At 51.0% G+C, this 24,020-nt stretch overlaps 1 protein-coding gene across 3 annotated transcripts in view; it reads left to right on the forward strand.

Annotated features, from left to right (window-relative positions):
- Positions 1-24,020, forward strand: part of TBL1X (transducin beta like 1 X-linked) — a 214,678-nt gene that overhangs the window by 150,535 nt on the left and 40,123 nt on the right. For all 3 annotated transcript variants that reach the window (XM_080794806.1, XM_080794805.1, XM_080794807.1), the window contains 2 exons: positions 4,784-4,872; positions 17,733-17,840. In XM_080794806.1, coding sequence (XP_080650932.1) covers positions 17,783-17,840 — 58 coding nt within the window. In that variant the 5' untranslated portion in view covers positions 4,784-4,872; positions 17,733-17,782. The remainder of the gene's footprint in view (positions 1-4,783; positions 4,873-17,732; positions 17,841-24,020) is intronic.

Here is a 24,020-nt window from a genome sequence, read left to right on the forward strand (position 1 = left end):
GTCTTTTGAATTTCAACACAGTGTTGGAAAGCCATTCAGAGAGGACTTGGGAGCGTCAGGCAAACCACAGCATAGTGACCGTGAGGCATCCTCACCCACGGGATGCCAGGGTCCTTGGAGGACCCGCTAGAAGTGCAGCTTGATGAAGAAGGTGCCTCGCAGAATTCCTGCTGCCTGTGGCTCCCAGCGGTGAGCAGGTCCTGACACCGGAATTGCAGCGTACTCTGTGTGATCGCCTGGCGTGGCATGGTCGTTGGTAGGGCCTGGGTCCAGCAGTGAGCATGCGGCATGAGGTCCTGGGAGGCAGGCTTCTTTGATTATTTCATAAAGGATGGCATGAGTTTAAAGCACGTCGAACACACTTGGGCAGACAGTGGTACAGTTTCATATTAACCACTATTGGTTTGCTTGTTTTTACTATTGTCGCTTTTTATTTTATTTTATTTTTAAGATTTTATTCATTTATCTGACAGAGATCACAAGTAGGCAGAGAGGCAGGCAGAGAGAAGGGAGGAAGCAGGCTCCCCGCTGAGCAGAGAGGCCGATGCGGGGCTCAATCCCAGGACCCTGGGATCATGACCTGAGCCGAAGGCAGAGGCTTAAGCCACTGAGGCACCCAGGCGCCCCTATTGTTGCTTTTTAATAGCTTCACAAAACCCAGTGTTTCCAGTCCTCTGGGACCGTGGAACCATTCTTCAGGTAGTACAGACCAAACGCATGCCAGCCACCTAGACAGCCTCGTTCTGAGGAACCCGCTTTGGCAAACTCTTGCTTACTTATCTTAAACCTTGGGCCGCTTGGCTTCCCAGTTCATCTGGTTCTTGGTTTTCCTGGCAGCAGCTGTGCACGTCGTCATCTCCAGTCTGTGGAGAGTGGAAGCGCTTGCTGGAGGGGGACTCTGCCCCCACATATCTATCCCAGCGGCCGTTCCCCATGTATTGGATTCAGAGCGGGAGGAATGCTGGCGTGACTCAGCAGGGTGGTTCTGGCTGGGCCTCTCTGAAATTGCAGCCAAGAGGTCAACCGGGGCTGCAGTCATCGGACAGTTTGACCGGGGCCGGACGGCCTGCTGCCAGGCTGGCTTCCTCATGTGGCAGGGGGGTGGCGCTGGCTGTCTGTAGGAGGCCTCAGTCCTGGGCCACGCTGGCTTTTCCATAGGCAGAGAAAAAAAAAAAACAACTTTACAGTGCATACTGGATTGTAGTCTACCAAGAAATCGAATTAATATTTATATGCTATGCATTTAATTTATGACCGGTAAAAAGGTATGTTTGTCCCTTTGACCTAGAGATCCACGTGGGTTATTTGTGTTGAAAATTTGGGCAGTGACGAAGGAAGCTTTTATGGCAGTCGCCGGAATCACCCCCAGACGCTGCCTTCTGAATGAATCTAAGACTTGCCTGACAGCATTATTTCACCTTCTGATATTTCACAGTAAAAATCAGAAGTCATGAAGAGAAGACCTTAGTCTAAAACCCGTTCTAGTAAAGTTTCTCAGCCGTAGCATTATTGCCATTTTTGGGCGAATCAGTCTTTCTTATGGGGAGACTGTCCTGTGAGGTGGATGTCCCGTGGCCTCCCTGGTCTCTCCCACTGGTTGCCTTTGGACCCTCTTCTCCAGGTGTGACAGCTGACAGTGTCTCCAGACTGCACCTGCTGTACCCTTGGGTGGAGGCACCGGTGGCCCTGGTGGAAATGACTGTGTTAGGATGTGGGTGCGCTATGATAATCGCATGCTGTTAAGAGGTGTCATGTGCATGGATCGATATCAGATTTCAGTATTGCATTTGAGAAGGTCCCTTGACAACCATTGTCAAACTCAAGTGTCGCTGATGAATCTGAGTGGAAACGTGAGCAGCCCTGACCTCAGAACTTGGTGCTAAACTGGGGAGGTGGGAAAGGGGGGGCGAGGGCAAAGCAAAGCCGATCCCGTTTCTCTGGTTGCCTGATGCCCTTGAGGAGCGCCTGTGTGGGAGGGTGGTTTGCTTTGCTGCAAGCAGAGAGAGCATTCTTCATCTTGGTGCTTGCCGTGCAGAGTGCTAGCCATCCGCTGTTTGCCACCCGCTGTTTGCCGGTGGGAGCGAGGAGGCCCCGGGTTTCCCTGGCTCCCTCCGGTACGTCCGTTGCCTGCGCAGCCCTCTGTGGCCGTCCCGTTTGCATCGGTGGGTCCTGGAGAGCTGGAGGCTTCCACAAAGGAGGATCAAGGCAAACTGATAAGGGCAGTTCCCCTCCAAGGGTGTATGCCCCACGGGATGGAAAACCGGGGCTCAAACACATGCCTGTGCCCGAATATTCCTAGTATTAGCAGTAATCACGATAGCCGGAAAGTGAACTCCTGCCGGAATGCCCGGCATCTGATGGGCGGATGGATGAGCCAAGTGTAGTCCACCCCCACGGTAGAGTAGTAGTCGGCCGCAACAGGGAACGGAGTGCTGATACACGCTTCCTCACGGCTGACCCGCGGAAGCTTTTTGCTCAGAGAAAGGAGCCAGACACAGAAGGTATTGTGTGTTTCCACTGATGTGACACGTTCAGAATAGGCCGATCCAAAGAGACAGAGTAGACTGGTAGTTGCCAGGGCTGGGAGAGGGAATGAGCAGGGACTGCCTAATTAGGTACACGGTTTCCTTTTGGAGTGATGGAAATGTTTTGGGGCCTGAGGAGTGGATGTTTGCACAACATTGCAGTGTTCTAAGGGCTCTGTACCCCCCACGCGGAAGGACTGCCTGGATAGGTCTGCACCGTGCCTTGCCTGGGCTGATGAACAAACGGAAGATTGTGCAGTCCTTTTTATGTGTGTTACCACTTTTGAAGAATACAGAATATGTTGTGTTTGTTAGAATAGTTGGCACTTCACACCAACACTTTGCAGTACGTGAACCTTTTTGCCCGTACTGCGCCTTGCTGGTGGTTCTGTCTGGCCCTGATCACGGGAGAATCAGTGACAATTAGGTATTAGAAGAACAGATTTATCATTTTTAATTTATTGTTTCTATCAGTAAACTAATTTTGACATGTTGCATAAGCAGAAGAACGTCGCTAACCAGTCCTATTTTCCCGTTTTTGTGTGTTTATAACACACAGATGATGTTAATTACACTTACAGAGTTTAACAACATATATGAAAGATAATCTTCCATTCCAAGACTCTCATTTGTGAGTTACCATCTGTTTTGGACCAAAGAATAAGAATTTGATTCTAAAGGTTTTGCTGAACAGCTTGTAATAAGAGCTGTTTATATATTAATTACTTATTGAATTATTATAGATTTTAGTGTTTTAATTTCCAAGCAATTTGGGGCTTATTGTGGTGACATCTGCTCATATTTTGATACTTTATGGTATTTAGTGATTTCATTATAAGGCTATTTTTTTTTCCCCTGTGGTAATTTACAACTCAATCCTGAAAATAGTAATCTGCTTTCTTCTTCAGGTCCTATAAATAGGAGTATTGTCTTATTTTATCTCTACCACAGAAATTTTTTCATTACGAAATGTATTTTTATTTTATGAGCAAATTCAATATTCCTTTATGCCTGCTTCACTCTGGTGAGTAATTTCTACTGAAAGACTTGTAGGGAAGTTTTGTTTGAATCTTACTATTTTTCTTCAATGCTAGATTTTTAAAAGTTGCCCTGTTTATTACTTTTATCTTACATATCCTTATGGTGTTTTTAGAAAAATGTACTGTAATGAAACTTAAGGGCCTGTTAACCCATCTGTAAAATTTTTTTAGCTGCCTTTCTTTGCAGAGCGTAGCTGTAAAAATGACTCATTGGGAATAATTTACTTGAATTCCCTTAAAACATTTCATGACGTTCTGTGTTTAATAATAAGAAACACCTTTACTCATAAGCTTCACTGGTGAATTTGAATTCTATTAACCCCGATTCCTTTTTATCACTTAGATTGAACAAGAATTTAAGAGAAGATGCAAGCAGTTAATTTCCTTAGAGTTTGAGCCTGTAGATAATAGTAGATAATTTAAATGTGGGAGGCTGGATTCATTCATAACCAAGGGAATTTTATGAGGAAGAAGGTAAACACTGTTAAGTCACTGCTGGTTGATTGCTCAGTGTTTATATTGACCGAAAAGTCAAAACATGTTTTCGATACGAAGGTTAACTTGGGAGCTTACAAACCTGGCTTGTTCAGAAGTGCGAATGGTGGAACACTTGTGAAATTGAAATGTATGATAACAGTAATGGATAAGTTGAGCCAGAGTGAGTCAGTGCCTTTCTTTGACTTTATTTTAGAGAATCCAAAAGGGGAAAAAAAGATTCTAATGTTGTGTCTGTGTGTTTGTAAGGGCGTAGCTATATACATGGACTTGCATGCAAGGCTCTTGTAAATGTTCGTCTAAGTGATGTCTGTAAAGCTTCTTTGAAGCATGTTTTCTTCTCTCAGAGGTGTGTATAGTCTAGTTTCTAGGTTGTGTAAGACACAGTCCCCAAAACAAGAGCATGTCAGGCAGGCGTTGATTATCATTAAAGGACAGCAGCAGCGATATCTGAACTAAAATTAATTTTACTTGCTTTGAGACTCTTGGGATTTCTGCACGTGCGATAATATGGACTGGCTGCTTCCGTTTCTCGTCTTTCGGTTTGCATATCTGTGTGCAAGTGTAAGACAGAGAACGTGACATAAAAGTTTGTGTTGAGATGGAAAAGGGAACCAATGCCACGCTTGGAAAAAGGAAAAACCACAAAGTGGGAGAGGCCAGAGGTGAATCCTTCGCAAAGAATTTCAAGTTTTTTCTTCCTCTCTCCTTGTTTCTCACCAGGCAGCTCCTGGCAGACACTTTGCAGTTTATAGGAGCGGATGCTGGGGAGCTCACTGGTCCGGAGGTCTACACATGAAGTCACCATAAAGGTAAGCAACCCACTTGCTGTTGCATCCTTGTCCTTGAGCTGAAATCCCTTGGAGAAGTGGAAGTGCATTTTGCCCAAACTGAACATCTTCTGGGTTTTTTTTGTTTTTTTTTTTTAAAGATTTTATTTATTTATTTGACACACAGAGATCACAAGTAGGCAGAGGCAGGCAGAGAGAGAGAGAGAGAGAGAGAGGGAGGGAGGGAGAGGCAGGCTCCCCGCTGAGCAGAGAGCCCAATGCGGAGCTCGATCCCAGGACCCTGGGATCACGACCCGAGCCAAAGGCAGAGACTTTGACCCACTGAGCTACCCAGGTGCCCCAACATCTTATGTTTTAAAGGGACTTTTTTCAAGCTGCAGGTCTGTCTCCTTGCTGAAGCTGCAGGTAGTAGATACAACACTGGTGAATCATTGTGGGCTTATATATATAGTTAACTCTATAAATGATGAACTTGCCTTTTACTGCCTTTCAAGAATTTTGGATACTGAACCAGCTATTACAAACTTTTTTGGGGTCTTAACCAGGAGAGGATGACACCTTCTAAAACCCAATCTAGGTTTTTTTTTCTTTTAAAGATTTTTTTTTTTTTTTTTAAGTAATCTCTTTTTGCAAGGTGGGGCTCGAACTTACAGCTCTGATAACAAGAGTTGCATGTTCTGTTGGCTAAGCCAGCCCGGTGCCCCTGTACTTTATGAGTTTCTTAACACAGTTTGTGTGTATCTGCAAACTGATTTGTAATTAACCTTGAAACTTACTAGAACAACATGTAGATCAGTACTTACAGATCTAGGAGATGATAAAATTTCCAGAAAAACAAATCAGACAGGTTCCAGGAGTTGAAGCCCATATGCCAAGCTGAACCTGACGGCCAGTTCTGTAACAGTTGCTATCTTTTGGTAGATGGGATTTTAGGGTTTGATTTTATTGTTTACTTTTTGTATTTGCTGTACTGTTTACTGTTTACTATTTGTATTTGCATTTTCTTTATCAATTTGGTTGCCTTCTTTTTTAAAGGTTTTTTAAATTTTAATTCAGTTAATTAGCGTATGAAGTATTACTGGTTTCAGGAGTGTAGGTTGGTGATTGATTCATCAGTCTTACATAACACCCATGCTGGTTACATCACATGCCCTCCTTAATGTCCATCACTCAGTTACCCCACAACGCTACCCACCTCCCCTCCAGCACCCTCAGTTTGTTTCCTATTTTTGTCTTTAATTTCTTTTTCCAAAAAAAAAAAAAAAGCCCACAGAAACTTTCACAATTTTGAAAACATAAAGCTGGAAATCTGGGGAAGAATTTTGCCTGTTGCTTTAAAAAATTCAATCAGAACTAAAGTGATGGTCCTAAATCTAACTACAGTAAGAATCTTATTGAGGTATTTTTGTTTAGAACCAAGTATGTAAAGGGGCACCTGGGTGGCTCAGTCAGTTAAGCATTGGACTCTTGCTTTTGGCTCAGGTCATGATCTCAGGGTTGTGAGATCAAGCCCTGTACTGGGTGTGGAGCCTAACTGAAGATTCTCTGTCTGCCCCCCTCCCAAGACCCAAGTATATAAAAATAGCAAAGTAGATGTATAAGAATCTTGATATTTTACTTAAATATTTGTAGAATAAGGGCATCTGGGTGGCTCAGTCAGTTGGGCGTCTGCATTGGGCTCAGGTCGTGACCTTGGGGTCCTGGGATTTAGCCTTGAGTTGGGCTCTGTGCTTAGGGGCAAGTCTGCTGCTCCCCCTTCTTGTGCTCTTTCCTTGTCTCTCTCTCTCTGTCAAGTAAATAAGTGAACTCTTTAAAATAAATAAATATTTGAAAAATGTAGTTTGCTAAAAAAAAAAAACAAAAAAACCCCAAAATTTATAAAATGTTAATTATGTTGAGTTTGTGACTAGCTTTAATGTAATATATTCAGGTTTCATCCTTCTTGCACCGTGAATCTTTTTTATGGCCAAATAATACTTCATTGTGTGGTTCCACCACGTTTTGTCAATCTCTTCATCAGCTGATGGGCATTTGAGTTGTAGTTCCTTGCAGTTATTAGGAATCATCATTATTCATATTACTGCTGTTCTGAACATTTGTGTGCAAGTTTTTGTGCAGACACGGGTCTCCGTTTCTCTTGGGTGCATGTCACAGAGTAGAATTAATAGGTTGTATGGTGACCGTGTTTAACATTTCGATGAACTGCCAGACTTTCCATCAGTCGATGGTTTTGGAACTGTAGTCGAACCGTCTTCTGAACGTCAGAGGAGATGGCAGAGGTCTGTTGGTTACCGGCGTTTTGACTGGGAGCTAACTGCGTGCTTAGGGAACGCACTTAGGGTTCCACTGAATGGAGCGTACATTGAATTCCTCCCGTGTGTGAGGCACTGGTGTTGAGCGTGCGTGAGTCATCCCTAAAGGGATGACTTCGGATTTTTGGTTTTTCAGGAACCACAGCAGACCGTGGCGGTGGTGTTCCTGCCTCTCACTGCTAACGCGGCTGGTTTGTTCCGGAGGAGTTTCTGTGTTGTGGGGCATCCCCTGCAGGTCCGCAGGCGGTCGCTTTCAAGCCCAGAACGGACAAAGCAGGCGCTTGTTGTCCAGTGTAGACAACAGTGTAGACAGGAACCTCTTCAGTAGAGCTGAGAAGCCAGATCAAGGGTGGCCTTTTTCTGCCAAGGGCCAGAGGGGAAGTAGTTGAGGCCTCGTGGGCCCGCCGGGCGCTGTTCACGGCCGCTCGGCTCTGCTGCTGCGGCATAGGAACAGCCGTCGAGCGCACATGAATGAATAGCCACGGGTGAGTGTCAGTACAACTTTGTGATTCAGGGACACTGGAATTTGAATGTCAGCTCAATTTCATGAGTCACAACACAGGAATCTTTTGATTTTCTTTTCAACCGTTTAGAAATGTGAAAACTAGTTGTGGCTCACAGGCCTGACAAGGGGGAGCAACAAGTGGGATTCGGCCCCAGGCCCCAGTCTGCTGACTCCTACCTTGAGGAGCAGAGCCGGTTTGTTTCTTCCTCTTCTAACGTCTGCTTTGTGACTGGGAGGGTATCTGGAGGTACAGCTCTGTGAGGCCCATGCTGTGGCGACGACGGAATCTGTACCGCGGTCATAGCAAAGGTCCTGCGGATGTTCAGGGAGCTACGACTTCTAGGAATTTGGGGGCTGCTGGGCTGTGTCATGAGGCTTGGTCCTGGACCCATGTTTCTGCCCCAAGAGTTCTCAGTCAGAGCAAGGCCTCACCCCTGCCCAGGGGACATTTGGCCCTGTCTGAAGTCAGTTTTCAAGGGACGGGTGCTGCTGACCGTGGTGGGCAGAGGCCAGGGATGCTGCTTAGCACCATACAGCACACGGGACGCCTCACCACTGGGATTCAGATGCCCCAAGTGTCAGGAGTACCAAGACTGGCAAAGCCTACCCCCTACTGCTCTCAGTATTGTATTTGGTATATTTAATCTTACCAGTCTGGGGACACCTGGGTGGTTCATTCGGTGACATGTCTGCCTTCAGTTTGGGTCATGATCTGAGAATCGGGATCGAGTCCCACATCAGGCTCTCTGCTCAGTGGGGAGCCTGCTTCCCCTCTTCCTCTGCTGGTGCTCGCTCTCTCCCTCTCTCTGTCAAATCAATAAAGTCTTAAAAAAAAACCCGACTTCCTACGTTCGCTGACATAAATAGGAGGATCGTTGGACTCTCATCTAATACTTAAGTTCATAATATTTAAGCTTTTTGTTTTTTAAGATTTTATTTATTTGAGAGAGAGTGAGCAAGAGAGCGAGCACTCATGAACAGGGCAGAGGGAGAAGCAGACCCTGGCTGAGCAAGGAACCTGATGCAGGACTCGATCCCAGGACCCTGAGATCGTGACCTGAGCCGAAGGCAGGTGCTTAACTGAAACTGCCACCCGGCGCCCCTTTAAGTGTTTTTTTTTTAAAATATTTTCATTATTCGTTTAAATAGAAGCACCAAAAAATGTTCTGTGAAGACTCAAAGAGTCCATGGCAGACTGCGTGAGGCATTACCTGCTTTTGTATCTTCTAGAGAAAGCCACAGGGTTTATTCTTTCAAATTCCAGAGGCCGCGTTCTGTGAGCACATGACCTCACTCACGACTCCCTGACGCAGGAGAGGGAACCGTTGAGGCCAGAATCCTGCATATGTGGGTGAGAATCACAGTGTCTCAGAGGCTTCATCGCCGGGCCGCATGTCTTCCTAAAATTCATGGGAGGGCCTCTTGCACGTTGTAGAGAAGCCGCTTCTGATTTTTCAGTCTTGAAGATAGTTCAGTCTGTACGCTGATTTACACACTCATGGGAAGGATTGGCTTAAAGCAACATCATGGGAAAAGCAGAACTCTTACGCGGAGGCCGTCTCTGGCAGCGTCTCCACGGCGGCCTGCCATGAAGTCCCGGGTGCCTGTGTTTGCATCATAGTGTATACAGAGGAGGGGACGAGGAAAGGACAGCCGTGCTGCCTGTTGGGTTTACATCGTCTGGCTCTTGGGACGTAGGCTGGGCAGTGGTTTGCTGTTACTAGGTTGAGCACTTCTAGGAAGGCTTCCTTCTGGGTCTTCCCTGGACAGGCAGAGACGTGTCAGTAAATAGGGTGGCGAGTTTGCAGAGTTGGAGAGAGGACTCTGCGCCACTTGGGAGGCACGCAGATGGTTCTGGAAGTAACCCCGGGGACTGGACGCCTTTCCTGTCCCGTCAGCATCTGCCATTGATGGGTGCACGGTCTTTGGATGCAGGCCCCAGCCAGCCACGAATTAACCCAGAAGGGCGGCCAAGCGCAGAAAGGACCTTTTCTGAATGCCTCACCCCGGGGATGTTTTTTCTTCCATGAAGAGCGGCATTATTTTCCTAACACAGGAGCCCCTCCTCTGCCCTCCCAGCCCTGTAGCCTCATTTCCTACTTAGAAGCGCTGAGTTGTTGTCATGCAGATTATTTCTGGAGACACTGCCAGGTTTTAATTACATTTTAATGAATGTGAAAACAGTTCCCGTTCTTAGGAGAAGATTTGGAAAATACGAAAAGCACACACAGAGAAAATTCCACCCCCAGAAGTAGATGCGAGACTTTTTGGGAGAGTTCTCTTCCATCTCTGTGTGTGTGTACGCACACACACACGCATGCAAAACAAAATTTGGCACCATGCACGTTCCATCTTGAAAACTACTTTTCTCCTACATAACGTCGTATCGTGGACATTTCCCCTGGTCATGAAATATTCTTTTAAGGACTTCACCTTATTCTACTGGTTGATTCCCATATTTTAAATGGTAGTACTGTTGCTAGGACTCCAGTAATAAAGTAATAGACGCTTAGTAATAAAATGATAGTTTGATTACAATTTTGGGCCGCCTTCATTCACTACATTCACTACAAGTGAATGAAGAACTGTAAGCTTAGTGGGAAATGTTACCTTTGTGGGGCGTCTGTTCTTACTATAAAATAAAAGACGTCTACTCATTGGCAAATGAAGAGAAGTCCAAGAAAGTAAGCAAGCAGTATGTATGTTCCCCCCACTATATTTCATGTGTATATATTTTCCTGTAACTGGGGTCAAACTGTAAATGCCATAATTTGTGGAATCATATTGTCGTAGAAAAGCAAAGTGTTTGAATAGCTACATGTTGTCGTAATGACAATTATGTAGCAGAAAGAGATAACGTAAAGCGGTAAAGCAAACCTCTTTCACCTCCAGTGTAAGCTGGTCCCCAAGCAGATTTTAGAAAAGGATGCTGTATAAATGTTGTTACCTGCATTAAAAATATCATCTTCAACTGACTGCTTGTTGCGTAATGAAAATAACCCTAGCTCCCACTGAAAGAGAGAAACACATTGTGAGGGAAGCGAACAGGGGAGAGTAGGACCCGCGACACTCGAGTCAGAATGTCCACAGAGAAACGCAGCAAGTGCCTTTTGTAGAGTGAGGTCATTTCAAGCAGATTTTCTTTCCAGCTGCTCTGGCTCTCGGTTCTCAGGCTTGCGTGGAGACAAGTCCCAGAGAGTGGAGCCTTTTCCAGAAGATTACTTTAAGTCATGGAGTCTTCCAGCGTCCACGCCAGCAGGCTAGGAGCGACAAGAAAGGAGACAAACTTTCTTCCATGTCTGGAGGAAAAGCTCGGTTTTGAAAGAGTTCAGGAAAATATTTCGCAATGGGGCCGATTGTCAGAAGAGAAGCCTTCCCCTCTAGGGATACCGGATTACACTCTTTCCCTCGCTCAGTCCATGTGCACTTGGTTCACTGCTCTGAGAGCCCCTCCTGCTGGCAAAGCGCTGGCCCTTCCTGCCGTCCGGTTCAGCGCCAACTCCCAAGTAGGTCTCCTGGGGTTATGATGTTGGAGATAATTACATGGCCCTGCAGACTGTTGTTTTGGGGTGATCCCCTCCCTTCCTGGAGATTGCTAGCCTTGAAAACCATTTAAGTACATGCTAACTAAAATGAAACTCCTCAGTGACATTTCGCTTGCACCTGAATTTTGCACTGATTTGCGAAGGGAACCATGATTAACAGCCGTTTCTGCCACCTTGAGATGCAGTCGCAAACAGCAGTGCTGTAAGTAACTCCCCTTCCTTTTCTCTGTGGCTTCGACCTCAGGTGACCGAGTGTGCCGGCACGCTTGTGTTCGCTGGGGCTGCTGCGCACACGCCCTCGGCCCTTGGCGCGCTGCCCCCTCGTCTTCAGGCAGCTCCGGGAGGGGACGGCCTGGCTTTCCCTCGCCGGCCGAGGCGCTTCTCCCCTTTCTGCGCACGGACGACCTCGGATGAGCCTGATGGGAGGGGTCTCAGATCACCCCCGGCCCGGCAAGGAAATGCGCTCATTAAGAAACCAAACCCGTTTGGTGTTTGTTTTTGTTTTTTTTTTGTTGTTGTTTCCCTTCTGTTTGAGGCCAAGGAGGGTGTCCCAGTGCCACCAGAGCTCTCTTTTATCCTGGAACTGGAGAGGCGGGAAAGCACCTGTTGGAGTTCTCAGCGTTCTTCCTGTCCTGGGTCCAGGGGAGCGTGTGGTACATCATGCAAGGTCCAGAATGTTCTTACATGGCAGCCTTCCCCCTCCTGCCGCACACAGACACACACACAGACACAAGGTCTCTTGTACTGCTTTTCTCTCTTCCTGCTCCCGTCTTCCTCCCCAGATGCTGTCTTCATCAGCAGGAATTTACCCTCCCGCCTTCCAAAGCTTTCCTCCTTGGAACTCGGCCACCCCCATAAGACTTTGTGGGGCACTAAACTGCTGGAGTGTTCCCTTATTTGTGTAGAGGAAGAGAGGTGTGTGTGTGTCCGTGTGTGAATAGTGTGTGTACTTGAATGTGTTTAATTCCTAGAATTGCCAGAACACCGTGCCTTGAATACAGGAGTTGGGCAGAAATTTCTATGTCATCTCCTCAGACCTCCTCCTCCTTCAGCTCAGAGAAGGCCGGGCAAACCCGTGTGTCTGTTATTTGCGGTAGGTCTTCCGGACGCGCGGCGATAGGATCCGGCGAGGCTTATCTGACGGAGGGAGCTGCTGCCTTCCAGCGGGAAAGCTTCTCATCCTCTTCGCGCGGCGCTGCCGACCTCATCGCGTGCCTGCCGGCGTGAGGCCTGCGATGGGCTGGGCGCCCTTCCGGCGCCGCTGAACAGCCACAGCTCGGCCTCCCTCGGCCTCCCCGGGCTCCGCGTGTCTTACTTACTTTTGTTCTCTCCGATACCTGAGTCTTTGGTGGGGGGAAAGCAGGGCGAGGTGAGGTCAGGGGGCTCGCTCATGGGTGGGGTGGTGGTTTGGGCTGAGGTGTGGAGTTGTGAGAAGGGCCTGGGAGACGGGGACGAGCAAAGCAGGGGCCGCGGTGAGCAGCCTGACGCGTGGGAAGGGCAGGACGTCCTCGGAGGGGGGCGGTTGCTGAGCGCTTCTGCGGCTCAGGGATGCTTCCTTCTGGAAAGGGGATGTGGCGGGGTCATGAGGACCCAGGAGAAATGTCCTATGGCCCCGTTATACTGTTGCTTCCCCTTCAGATCACACTGTTGGTCGTTTCAGATTGTTCCATTTTCATGACATGAAGCACATAAATTAAAAATCACACTTTCGAGTTCCCTGGAGGAATCCCAGTTCATATAGATGAAAAGTAGAAGAGTGGGTGCTGGGGGGGCGGCGGGTGAGGGGGCAGCGGGGAGTTAGTGTCCAGTGGAGTTTCAGTGTGGGAAGGTGAGAAGGTTCTGGAGAGGAACGGTGGGGCTAGTTTCCCAACGGTGCGAGCGGCCGTAGTGAGTGGCCCACCGCGGAGGGTGCGGCCGTGAATGATGCGGTCCGTTCCCCGCATCAACGACGAGACACGGGGAGATGGACGCAGCCGTCGTGTCCGTTTGACTTGCTTGTCTGCTGTGCAGGGCGCCGTCCCGCCCGGAGGAGAGCGCGGGCCGCCCGCCGGCCGCCGGCGCGCAGGGGCTCACAGGCTTGCCCCACTTTTCTTTTCCGGCAAGAAGCGCGGTTTCATGTTTGAGCCAGGGCGGGCGTGGGGGCCCGAGCCGCGGGGACGCTGCCGTCAGAGCTCCTCCTGTCCACGCGGTGCCTCCGGCCGGTCCCGTGACGAGGGCGACGGGGCCGCCTTCTTCGCTCTGTGCTCGGGGACAGCCTCAGAAGGTGGCGGACGACCGGGGAGGCGGAGTGTCCTCGACGAGGCTCACACCACGCGCGCCGGACGGGGACCCCCCTCCCCGCCCCGTGTGCCACTGCTGCGGTGGCGCCTCCGTGCCGCCGCCCGCGGAGCTCTGGGCGGAAAGCCGCGCCGCACCCTCTCGGCCTCCCGTGGGATCCCGGTCTGGGCCTGGAGCAGGAGAGGGAGCGTCCCTGCCACGCTCACAAGTGGATGTTGGTGAGGTCGGTCTGAAGTGACGCCATTTCACTCGTTGGCGTCAAAAAAGTAAAGCGCACGCGCCGGCACCACCACCGCCTCCGAGCGGCTGCTGACACGCCGCGCAGCTGTACGCCCTGCTGACCGTCGGCCAGTCTGCGTGGCCGCGTGGACGGCCCCACGGCTGCGGGGCGCTGGGGGCCCGGTCGGCGAGGCGGCGGCCTTCGGCCCACGTCATGCTCCCGGGGGCCCTGGGATCGAGCCCCGCATCGGACCCCCTGCTCGGCGGGGAGCCTGCTTCCCCCTCTGCCCCTCACCCCTGCTCATGCTCTCCCTCTCTCAGATAAATACATACAGTCTTAAAAACAAACCAACCCACCCAAGGAGTTAAAGTGGACGAATTAGTGCTGTAAGATTTACAGTCCGTTCAAAGACTGTTCTCATGTCTGTATTGAAACAGTCTGAAAATCTGCATGTATGTTGTACTTCCCTGGTGTCCTTTTTTTTTTTTTTTTGCAGCTAAGTTTTATTATTTTTTTACTTATTTTTTAAAGATTTTATTTATTTGAGACAGAGAGCAAGAGAGAGCACAAGCAGGGGCAGAGGGAGAAGTGGACTTACTCCCTGCTGAGCAGGGAGCCCGATGTGGGGCTCTATCCAAAGACCCCGGGATCATGACCTGAGCTGAAGGCAGGTGCTTTAACCGACTGAGCCACCCAGGCGTCCCTTTGTTATTTTTCTAAAAGAGTTATTTATATTTTTAGAGAGCGCACTCGTGAATGTGCGCGTGAAGAGGGGCCGAGGGGAGAGGGGGAGAGGCTGAAACAGACTCTCTGCTGAGCCTGAGCTGCACGTGGGGCTCGATCTCACGACCCTGAGCTCATGACTGGAGCCGAAATCAAGAGTCAGACGCTCCACCGACTGAGCCAGCCAAACTCCCCTGGAGTTAGGTTTTAAAAGAAGTGGTCGCGTAAAGACTGGTGAGGAAGTTACTCAGCTGTGGGGGAATGTGCGGTCCACTTACTGCGTCTTCAGAAACTGAACCGCACAGCTGAGGGAGAAGAGTCGGGACAGCGGGACAAGGCTTGCTGTCCAGACGACATTTCATGTGGCTTTCTTGCAGGCCGGGGCTGGTTTCTGTGTTCTTCTCTCTGATGCTTACAAATCAAAAAGCCTTTAAAGACGTAACACTGTGGGGTGCCTCGGTGGCTCAGTGGGTTGGAGCCTCTGCCTTCGGCTCGGGTCATGATCCCGGGTCCTGGGATCGAGCCCTGCATCGGGCTCACTGCTCGGCAGGGAGCCTGCTTCTCCCACCTCTCTCTGCCTGCCTCTCTGCCTACTTGTGATCTCTGTCAAATAAATTTAAAAAAAAAAAAAAAAAGTAACACTGTGCTGGCAAAAGCTTATGCTGACTTATAAATTTAGAGAGAAATTCGATCCACGATCAGAAAGCGGGAGAGCCAGACCTGAAGTAGTAGTTTTCCTACTTGGATTGAAAGAGGGTGTGTAAAGGAAAGGAGGAGCATCAGCCTACCCAAACTGGTCCACAGCCCCTGGTGTCTCGAGGATGTGGTCGTCTCCTGCTCCAGAGTCCTGCGAACATGCGTGCACACACCTGTTTGTGACACGTTCTTGTGGGTGGCGAGTGAGAACCAGGCTCTTGGGGTGCTGGGACGATTTCTTCTTAGAAAACAAAAAAGAGGGTGCCAGGGTGGCTCAGTTCGTTAAGGAACTACCTTCGGCTCAGGTCATGATCCTGGGATCGAGTCCCACATTGGGATCCCAGCTCCGCGGGGAGTCTGCTTCTCCCTCTGACCTTCTCCCTTCTCATGCTCTTGCTCTCTCTCTCTCTCTCTCTCCCCCAAATAACTGAATAAAATCTTTTAAAACAAAACAACAACAACAACAACAAAAAAGATCTGGAGGCTGAGAGAAGAGATCCAGATTTTATTTTCTAATGAAACTCCTGACAACTTTGTGGAAAGAGTTTACACAGGCTCTGAAAAAGCCCGCCTCTCGTGGTGCATTTTCAGCGATGGCTTGCGTGGCTGTGTCATTAAGCATCACTTGCCAGACAGTCCCACCTTGCCCCACATCTTTGTAAATGCGGTTCCTGTCAGACACAGAATGCTGATTTTTGTCTTCTCCATAGAAAAACCAGCAGCAGTTTTGCAGTTCGGAACATTTGGCGACATCTGGAGACGTTTTTGATCGTCACAGCTCCAGGGGGTGCGCAAGGTGGTGCTGGCCTCTGATGGGGGGAGGCCAGGGAGGTTGTGTCAGGGAGGCTGCCCAGCGTCCTCCAGTGCCCGGGACGGCCCCAGAACAGAGGATTATCTGGCCCCCAGCGTCAGAAGTGCCGATGCTCAGAGCCTGTTAGATTTTCCTTCTCTCCAAGCACCCCACATGAGCGTATACGGAGAACGGAGCGAGCGGTGGTGTCTGAGGCACTGCAGGCTGCTGTGACAGCACGGCACGGACCGGGCACATTCACCAATAGATGTGTCCTTCTCGCAACTCTGGAGGCTGGAAGTCTGAGATCAGGGCGCTGGCCGATGTGGTGTCTGGTGAGGATCCGCTTCTGTTTCCTAGATGGGCGTCCGCACATTGTGCCCTCACTCGGCAGAGCGACCAAGAGCTCTACTTCTTCTACAAAGTGCTTGTAGGACTGACGTGCAGAGAGCTTCCTGCAGGCTGTTCCCAGTTCTGTGGGTAGTTCACACGATGACAGCCTTCACCTTCGAGGCCCGCAGCAGAGTGTCTCCCTCCAGGCCACTAGGACAGAGTCTTACATGCTATGACAAGAGTTAGGAGGATGACATGTGGTCACCCTTGCCGTAGGACATAACCTAAGGAGTAGAGTGACATCCCTGTCCTTTGACGTGTTCTGTGGGGGTAGAAGTGAGTCCCAGGTATTGCCCCCACGTGGGGAAAGAATCTTGGCAGGGTGGGGCTCACTGCGTGTGTCCCTTACAACAGCCTTTACGGTGCATCCTTGAAGGTCTCCCTTGCCCTTTCATCTTTATTCTAAATAAACACAAAGTTAGTTCTCATTTACTGATAAAAGTTTTGACACGAGTAAAATGTATGATGTGGAAATGTATGAAATTTCATACACTGCAAACGTATGGTGTGCACTGTGAAGACCGTTCCCCAACAGCCAGGGACGTTTGGGGTTGGCGACCTCACTGAAAGGGGTCCTGGCCTTTCTTGGCTTTGGCTCGTCTTGGCGTGAGTGATCTGAGAAGAGCTCTGCCGCTTGGTTGACTTCTCTCCTCTCCGGGCTTGCTTGCTCAGATGCTAACGGGGACCGTTGGGGAGAAAATCAGATTCTCTTTTCAGTTGCTCTTTGTCCGTGCTCCATCTTTCTGAGACCTGGCTTCTTTATGGAAATGATGTCGAGGTGACGCGCACACTTCTCCCTCGTGGGTTTTCCTCCTCGGTGCTGCCTATAGCCTATAGGTACAGTGACCATCAGGTTTATTGTTGAAACTTCATGAGTGAAAGGTACTGTGATTCATCATTTTCCAGAGCAGCACATGCAGTCTGGTCCATGTAATCACCTGCCCTAGGGGTGTTGACGTGACCTCTGGTCTACTCACGAATCTTCTCTGTCTGGGAAAGTGCTTAGTCTCGTATCCACCTGAGCCCATCAGAGTACACCTCAGGATTCGTTCGTGCTCATTACCAAGTATGTTGTAATCACAGTGCCTCCATGATTTTTGTTGAATAAAAGGTTGGGTTTTGTTTTCATTTTCCGTTGTTCCTGAATTTGTCATCAGTATGGTTTATCCTTGACCCTATCTCAGTCTTATAAAATACACCAATGGCTTTTTCTCTTTTTATTTTTTTGAAATTTTTCTCCTGGATCTATTTTTATATACATGAAAAAGATGCATATATATGTATGTATTACAAAATTGTGATTACTTTCATGGTTATATCATCATGGCTGTGATTTTTTCAGTCGTCTCAAAAAAAAAAGAATGCAGAATACAGGCAGTGTTTCAAAACTGTCTTCCCACTTTTTCTTGTCGTCTCACAGAGGGTGGCTCCCGCATCATACAGACCTCATCGCCGCGAGGTGAGGCTAAGATGAGCATAACCAGTGACGAGGTGAACTTCCTGGTGTATCGCTATCTCCAGGAGTCAGGTAAGAGGCTTGGGTTTCGGTTAGTAGCAAACGCACCTGCAGCATGGCGCGTACAGAAGCACCCACAATGGATCGAAAAGCCAGGCTAGAGAAAAAGAGCAAATGGCATTCTCACTAAGAGAGCTGAGGAGAGAAGGTTCTGGGGCTGCCCTGCTCCTGGGGTGGGACGGGGCGTGTGTTCTTTATTCCCTTGATCTCTCTGCCGAGATGAGATCAGATGGCAGTTAAGGTCAAGAGCAGTTGGAAAGGGCATTAATGGAGGGGCTGGTGTGTCTTCGTGGTGTCGTGTTTATGCAAACCTCTCAGACTGAAGTCCACGGATCTTTTGAGCTCCTAAACCACACCCCACCATGGGCCCATGGCCATTTCCCGAAACATAGCAGTAGTTCTGGTCTCCTCCAACACTTCTGATTATGACCAAGACGTCACTTTACAGTAAGCAGTGTATAGGCCAGACCTGTGCTCTCCGTCCACATTACGGACCTTGTGAGTAGCAGCTGGCACCCTCAGGGGCGGGGGAGGGGGCTGACAAGAACCTGAGGCCCGGGGTCTGGCTGGGCTTTGTCACAGGACAGAGGCAGCCCTCTGAGGAGTCCTTGGATGCCTGCGAGTCTGGATTCGTGCGTTAGTGTCGCAGCTGCCCCCCACGGCGCGGCCTCCACACAGTTGAGTGGATTGCTTGTGGGTGCTTTCTTAAATTCGCAAGACTCTGAGTTCTTTTCGAATGACCGTTGTTAGATTTTTAATTAATTTCTAAAGTGAATATTGTCTTTAAACTTGGAAAGCTTTAAAATGTTTCTTTTGAGACGCACAAAATGACATTGATGAGAAACATGGTTGTCACCACCTACCCGCCCAAGCTAAGAACTACCCCACTTCCAGGGCCCGCGGGACGCCCGTGTTCGACTCTGCGGTGCCGTCCCCTCTTTCCAGTGCTGACTGCCTGCCCGGGTTTGGTGTTTGTTGTCCCCACACACTTACCACACACAGTGTCTTCCTGAGCCGGGCAGGTCCTGGGGTGTTAGTTCACCACGGCGCTGTAACAGAGTGGGCAGATCGGTCTCACCATGCGGGAGGACTGACGGCCAGATTCCAGGTGTGGGCAGTGTGGGTGGCTTCTGCGGCCAGGAAGGGGCCTGTCCCGTGCTTTCTCCCGCATTCTGGCGTGTTGCCCGCCGTCTCTGCTGTTCCTTGGCTTGTGGAGGCATCACGCCCGTGTCAGCCGTCATTGCCACGCGGCCTCCTCCCCATGTGCGTCTGCTTCTACCTGTGTCCGAACGTGTCCCATTTCTCCTTCAGGATCCTTTCCCTTTGGAAATAGCCCTCCTGGATTAGGGCCTCACCAGACTCCGGTATAACCTGGTCTTAACGCATTAGATCTGCACTGAGACCCCGTTTCCAAATGAAGCCCCTTTCTGAACTGTGCCGGGGGCCTAGGACTTAGGGATTTGGGGCAGAACACAGTTCAACCCACAGCCATTGGCCTTGTGCATTGTTTCAACTTTCTACGCTTGATATCCTAATGTTTATGTTCTGCAACTTGATTTTTCAAAAAGGGAACCAGTTCCTGGGCCTTTCCACCTTCCGGAGACACACAGACAAGACTGAGGGGAAACCAGCTTGTGAGCCCCTGGGTCTGGGCTCTTCCAGAGTCAGCCTGGAAGGCTTAGCAGGGCAGGTGTTCCGTCCAGACCACACAGCTCAGGCTCAGACCCTTGAACAAGTTCTTGACCCCACTGGAGCCTCTCCTTCCCTGCAAATAAAACAATAAAATGGTTATCCTGGGCAGAAGTCATGAGTACTGGACATGTGGCGTGTTGTAGACAAGCACGTCTCCCTCTCCGATCCTGGATCTCTGTCCCTAGGGACCGCAGGTAGCATTTTTCATGGGAAGTGTGCATTCTTCGGCTGTTGCCCGACATAGTATAAGAGAAATCGATAAAACGTGTATGACCCCAGCCCTGTGGATCTGGGGAGTCACTGGCACCTGTCACTCACACTGAGGAGTCGGGGGAACTGCCCGCCGTCCTGTGGCCTTTCAGCGTTGACTTCGAGAGCCCTTTCTGTGTACACCCGTCAGTACGAAGATAGGACGGAGGCAAAAGCACGGTCAGGATGTGTGCGGAACTCACAGGCTGAATGTCAGGATAAATAAATGATGGGAAAACTGTGTGCCTAGCCTGGGGGGAGGGTGCGGGGGTGGGGGGACGGTCCCTGGGGCTTGAGGCCCAGGGCAAGGGCATCACTGGTCTCTTTGAATAAATATGGAGACCATCCCTCCCCCCAAAAGGCCACACTGCTTTTTGTCCTGTTTGTTTACCTTTGGCTCCTCTGTCACCAGGCAGCTGAGGAGGGGAGTCTGGGGACAGGAGGATAGGATTTCACCGGTGTGGGTTTTACGTGTGTGAACTCCGGTCCCGTCGGTCCAAGTCCTTTCATACACGTGTGGCGTGCGTCTTCCAGAAAGCCATGCCTGCCCTTTTCCTCTGAGGAGCGTGTGAGTCCTGGAGTGGGCTGGAGGCCCCCACGAGGACGTGTTCAAAAGCAGGCGGAGAAATACCGAGCGGTCCTCTGGGGGTCAGTGTCTGTGTTTTCCTCAAACCTTCAAGTTTCGGTTTGGCACATCTCTCGTGAGCGCCCACCCAGTGCAGAAAGCATCTCAGCCTGTCAGTGTCTCCCTTCTAGCTCCGGGGGTTGGGGGCACGCGGAGAAGACACGCATTCCTCCATCGGGCCTCCCCTTCAGGCATCTCTGCTCTCTCCTGCATACCTACAGCCGCTCATCGGAGATAAGCCCAGTGTCCCCATAGGTGACTCACTCTTCAGCGCCTCCCCATCTGGCTTTCTCGGCCAGAAGGCACCAGGAGGTTCTCTTGGCAAGGCTTGTGCAGCAGGCCCCATCCATACGCCTCGTGTGGTGCAGAGGAGGGAAGAAGGGAGGGAGGGGGCGGTGGGCTGGGGATGGCCTTGCGGGAGGGAGACAGCTGGCTCTCTGGTCCATGTGCTCTTTGCCTTGGTGGTCGGGGACAGCCCCAGGAAGTTCTAGCCCACCTGCTCGTGGACAGTGAGGAGCAAGTTCCCTAGAACCCCGGGTGTTCCTCGTCTGGCCACCTGAGCTAGAGGCGAGAGCCTGCCTTCTCCGTGCTGGGCCGCAGATGCCATCCCTGGCCGTCCTGTCTCCAGCACCTTCCATCCTCGTCCCGTTCCCATATCCTCTATCGGTGCGGATGCCGGGAATCCCCACAGGAACCTTTCCTCGAGAGCGGGAAGTCGTGTGTTGAAGAGGACACCTTCCCAGGTGGGAGAATCCAGGTCACACATCTGCAGGCTGGGGAGGAACCTCAGACATGGGTTCGCTTCCTTACTCTGCCCTCGAGCGGCTGCCTCGAGATCATCGTAGGTTCTTCTCTGGCCTTTCCTCGGAAGCGTGGCAGTAGGTAGCACACCCAGATGTGAACCCTGCAGCCTGCAAGGAAGGCGTTTCTCTTGGGACCGTCGTTAGTCGTGTGGAGCTTGCCCCCGCAAGCGCTTGCCGGCTGCCGTGGACGTGTGAGCCCGCCCAGTCCTGGCGTCACGGTGTTCTGGAAAAAGACACTGCCGGTCGCCGAGCGAGGCTTGGCAGCAAGGCGGGAGGAACCTGGAAGGGCCGGCTCTGGCCCCAGAGCGGCCGAGGTGGCCTGCTTCGGAGCTGTGGCAGTCCAGCCTCGAGGGCTAAGGCTTGGCTGGCCTCTGCCTTACGGGGCGCCCCTCACCCAGCCCGCCTCACCATCGCCGGGAGCAAGGCGGAGGAACGGGCTCCAGCCTGCACGGGCTGGTGTGAGCAGCTCCTGCAAAGACTGGGTGAGTGGCCAGTTGCTTGTCCTGCTTTCCTCTGAATGTAGCACGGGGTGACGCCCCTTCCAGCTCCGCGTGAAGAAGGGGGAGCATCCGTGAGTCCCTGTGAGTCTGTTTCCTCCGGGGCTTCGTCCCCAGAGCCAGACCACGAGGGAGAGTTCCTCCCAGACCCAGCTGGCGAGGGAGTCAGTGGGCACCAGGTACTGCTGGAAGGCGGCCCTGCCACAAGCAGGGAGGGCGGCCGCCTGGGGTTGCCCAGACCCTGCCGGTGAAGGAGCCGAAATGCTGGGGTTTGGCGGGTCTCTCAGGGAGGGGAGTGTCCGTGTTACGTCGGGTCTGCCAGGCCAGTCCGTGTCTGCTGGGGGGAAAGATGGTCCATGCAGCTGGGTCTTGGTCACGGTCGTGACTGGAGAGGAGAGATGAGCCGGGGGGTTGGAGCCAAATTTTCCACAGCGGTTCAGTGGTGACCGGACCGTTTCTCCGTGGGCTCTCGTTCAGCGTCGTGAGCTGGAGAGGCATTCACGCTGTCGGAGGCGCCCGCAGCCGGTTCTCCGTCGCTGCGCCCTGTTCCGTTTCAAGAGTGTGTAGCCGTGGACTTGTCCGTTCTCCTGTTGAAGAACATTGGAGTTGTTTCCAGGTTTTGACGATCACGGCTACAGCTACTAGAAACATCTGCCAACAGTGTTTCCATGTGAGCGTAGGTTTCCGTTGCTCCCGGGGAAGCATCTGGGTGTGGGGTTGCTGGCTGGCGTGGTCCGTGTTGGCTGAAGGTTATCAGAAGGCCCTGCAGGCTTCTCTGTGCGCCCAGGCAGCGCGGCCCTTGAGAGAGGGCAGGGGGTTTGTTGCTGCGACTGGGGGAGCAGCGCTGATCTGTGCCTGGTCGCAGGGCAGCGTTGGGAAGTGGTTGGAAGGACAGCAGCCCGGCAGGCAGGTCAGCAGGATACTGGTGACGCTTTCTGCTTCCCCTTTGAGTTTAAAATTAGCCTTCGCGTCCTGTCCGGGGTCACGGTTTCCACTGCTGACTTTGACTGGAGCGGCTGAGTGATGGAGCATCCACAGACACACCCTGTCTCCTCGCTCCGCAGCCCGGGGACACGACGGGGCGCCAGCACTGGCCGCACATCCCTCTGCGTGGGCTTCCGGGCCGAGAGCGCGGTTCCCGCGGCCCGGCCCCCCTCCGCGGGGCGGCTGCGGAAACCTTGCCCACTGCCTTGCTCACACGCTGCGGGGCTCTGGCGTCACCCCACCTCGAGTTTTGGGACTGATAGCCGCGGCCCCCGAGGAAGAGGCGGAGGCTTCAAAGAACCGTGTGATGATCGTTGGTGGTTCTGCCGGCGACAGAGAAAACACCCGTGAGGAATGTTTTGTCGGGTGGTGGGTATGTTACCAGGCTGTGCGGCCCCGAGGGATGTCATTTCAAATATTTCAGGTAGTAAAAGGAGTTTGTCGTTGCAGGCGATGGGAAAAACTGATCTATCCTATCTCACAAATCGCCAGGTTGATGAACTTCTTTCTTCATTGGGAAGGGTTTCAAGTGTGATTGAGAACTCCTTGAACAGAGAGCTGCTTCTCTGATTTGTCACGATTTGTCGTCAAGAGACCGATTTATTAAACCCGTTTATCATTCCCGTTAATGTCACAATGCGTGCATTATTCACGGAGGATCGCTGGCTGTTCTCTAAAATGAAAATCTGCTTCTTAGGTCTGTTTTCTGAAAGAGCCGTGTCTACACACGTGTTGACTCACTACGTAGAATTGGGCATGTTTCCTTGGATTTACATAATGTACACATAGTTCTGTATTACGTGTCATCCTTGAATTGTTCTAGATTACATGTCTTCCAAGGAGGATAGTGAAATACTAGTGCTTGGAATTTCCAGGTTTACAGCAGAACTTAGGTGCCATTTCTCATTCGTTTTGTGGGGCTTCTAGGCCAAGACAGAGGTAAAGATTTCCTTGCCGGCTGCCAAGCACCCTTTCATGCCCTGCGATGCCCCAGTATGCATGAGGTCAGCGTGGTTAGGACCTAAGAGGAGAGTGAGTGAAGCTTAGGCCGCATTTTGTCTCCACAGCAAGCCCCAGGGCAAAGCTAAAGGTCATTCTGTTCTAAACACACAGAGAGCTTTTACTTTCTGGGAAGATTACGGAGCAGTTTCAAAATCATGCCTGTGTGCACAGCGGCTTCCTGGGGCCAGGTTCAGGAAGGAGCCTGTTTGGTTAAGCGAGAGAGCCAGGCTGTGCTGGGGGAACTAGCCAAGGCCCCTGAAGGGTGGAGTGGGGCTGAGGGAGAGTGTCTCCTCTTTCCTGGGGTGGGGGGGAAGGGGCACCCACAGCAGATGCCCGGCTC

Source organism: Martes martes (genome assembly GCF_963455335.1).
Source record: "Martes martes genome assembly, chromosome: X".
Lineage (NCBI taxonomy): Eukaryota > Metazoa > Chordata > Mammalia > Carnivora > Mustelidae > Martes > Martes martes.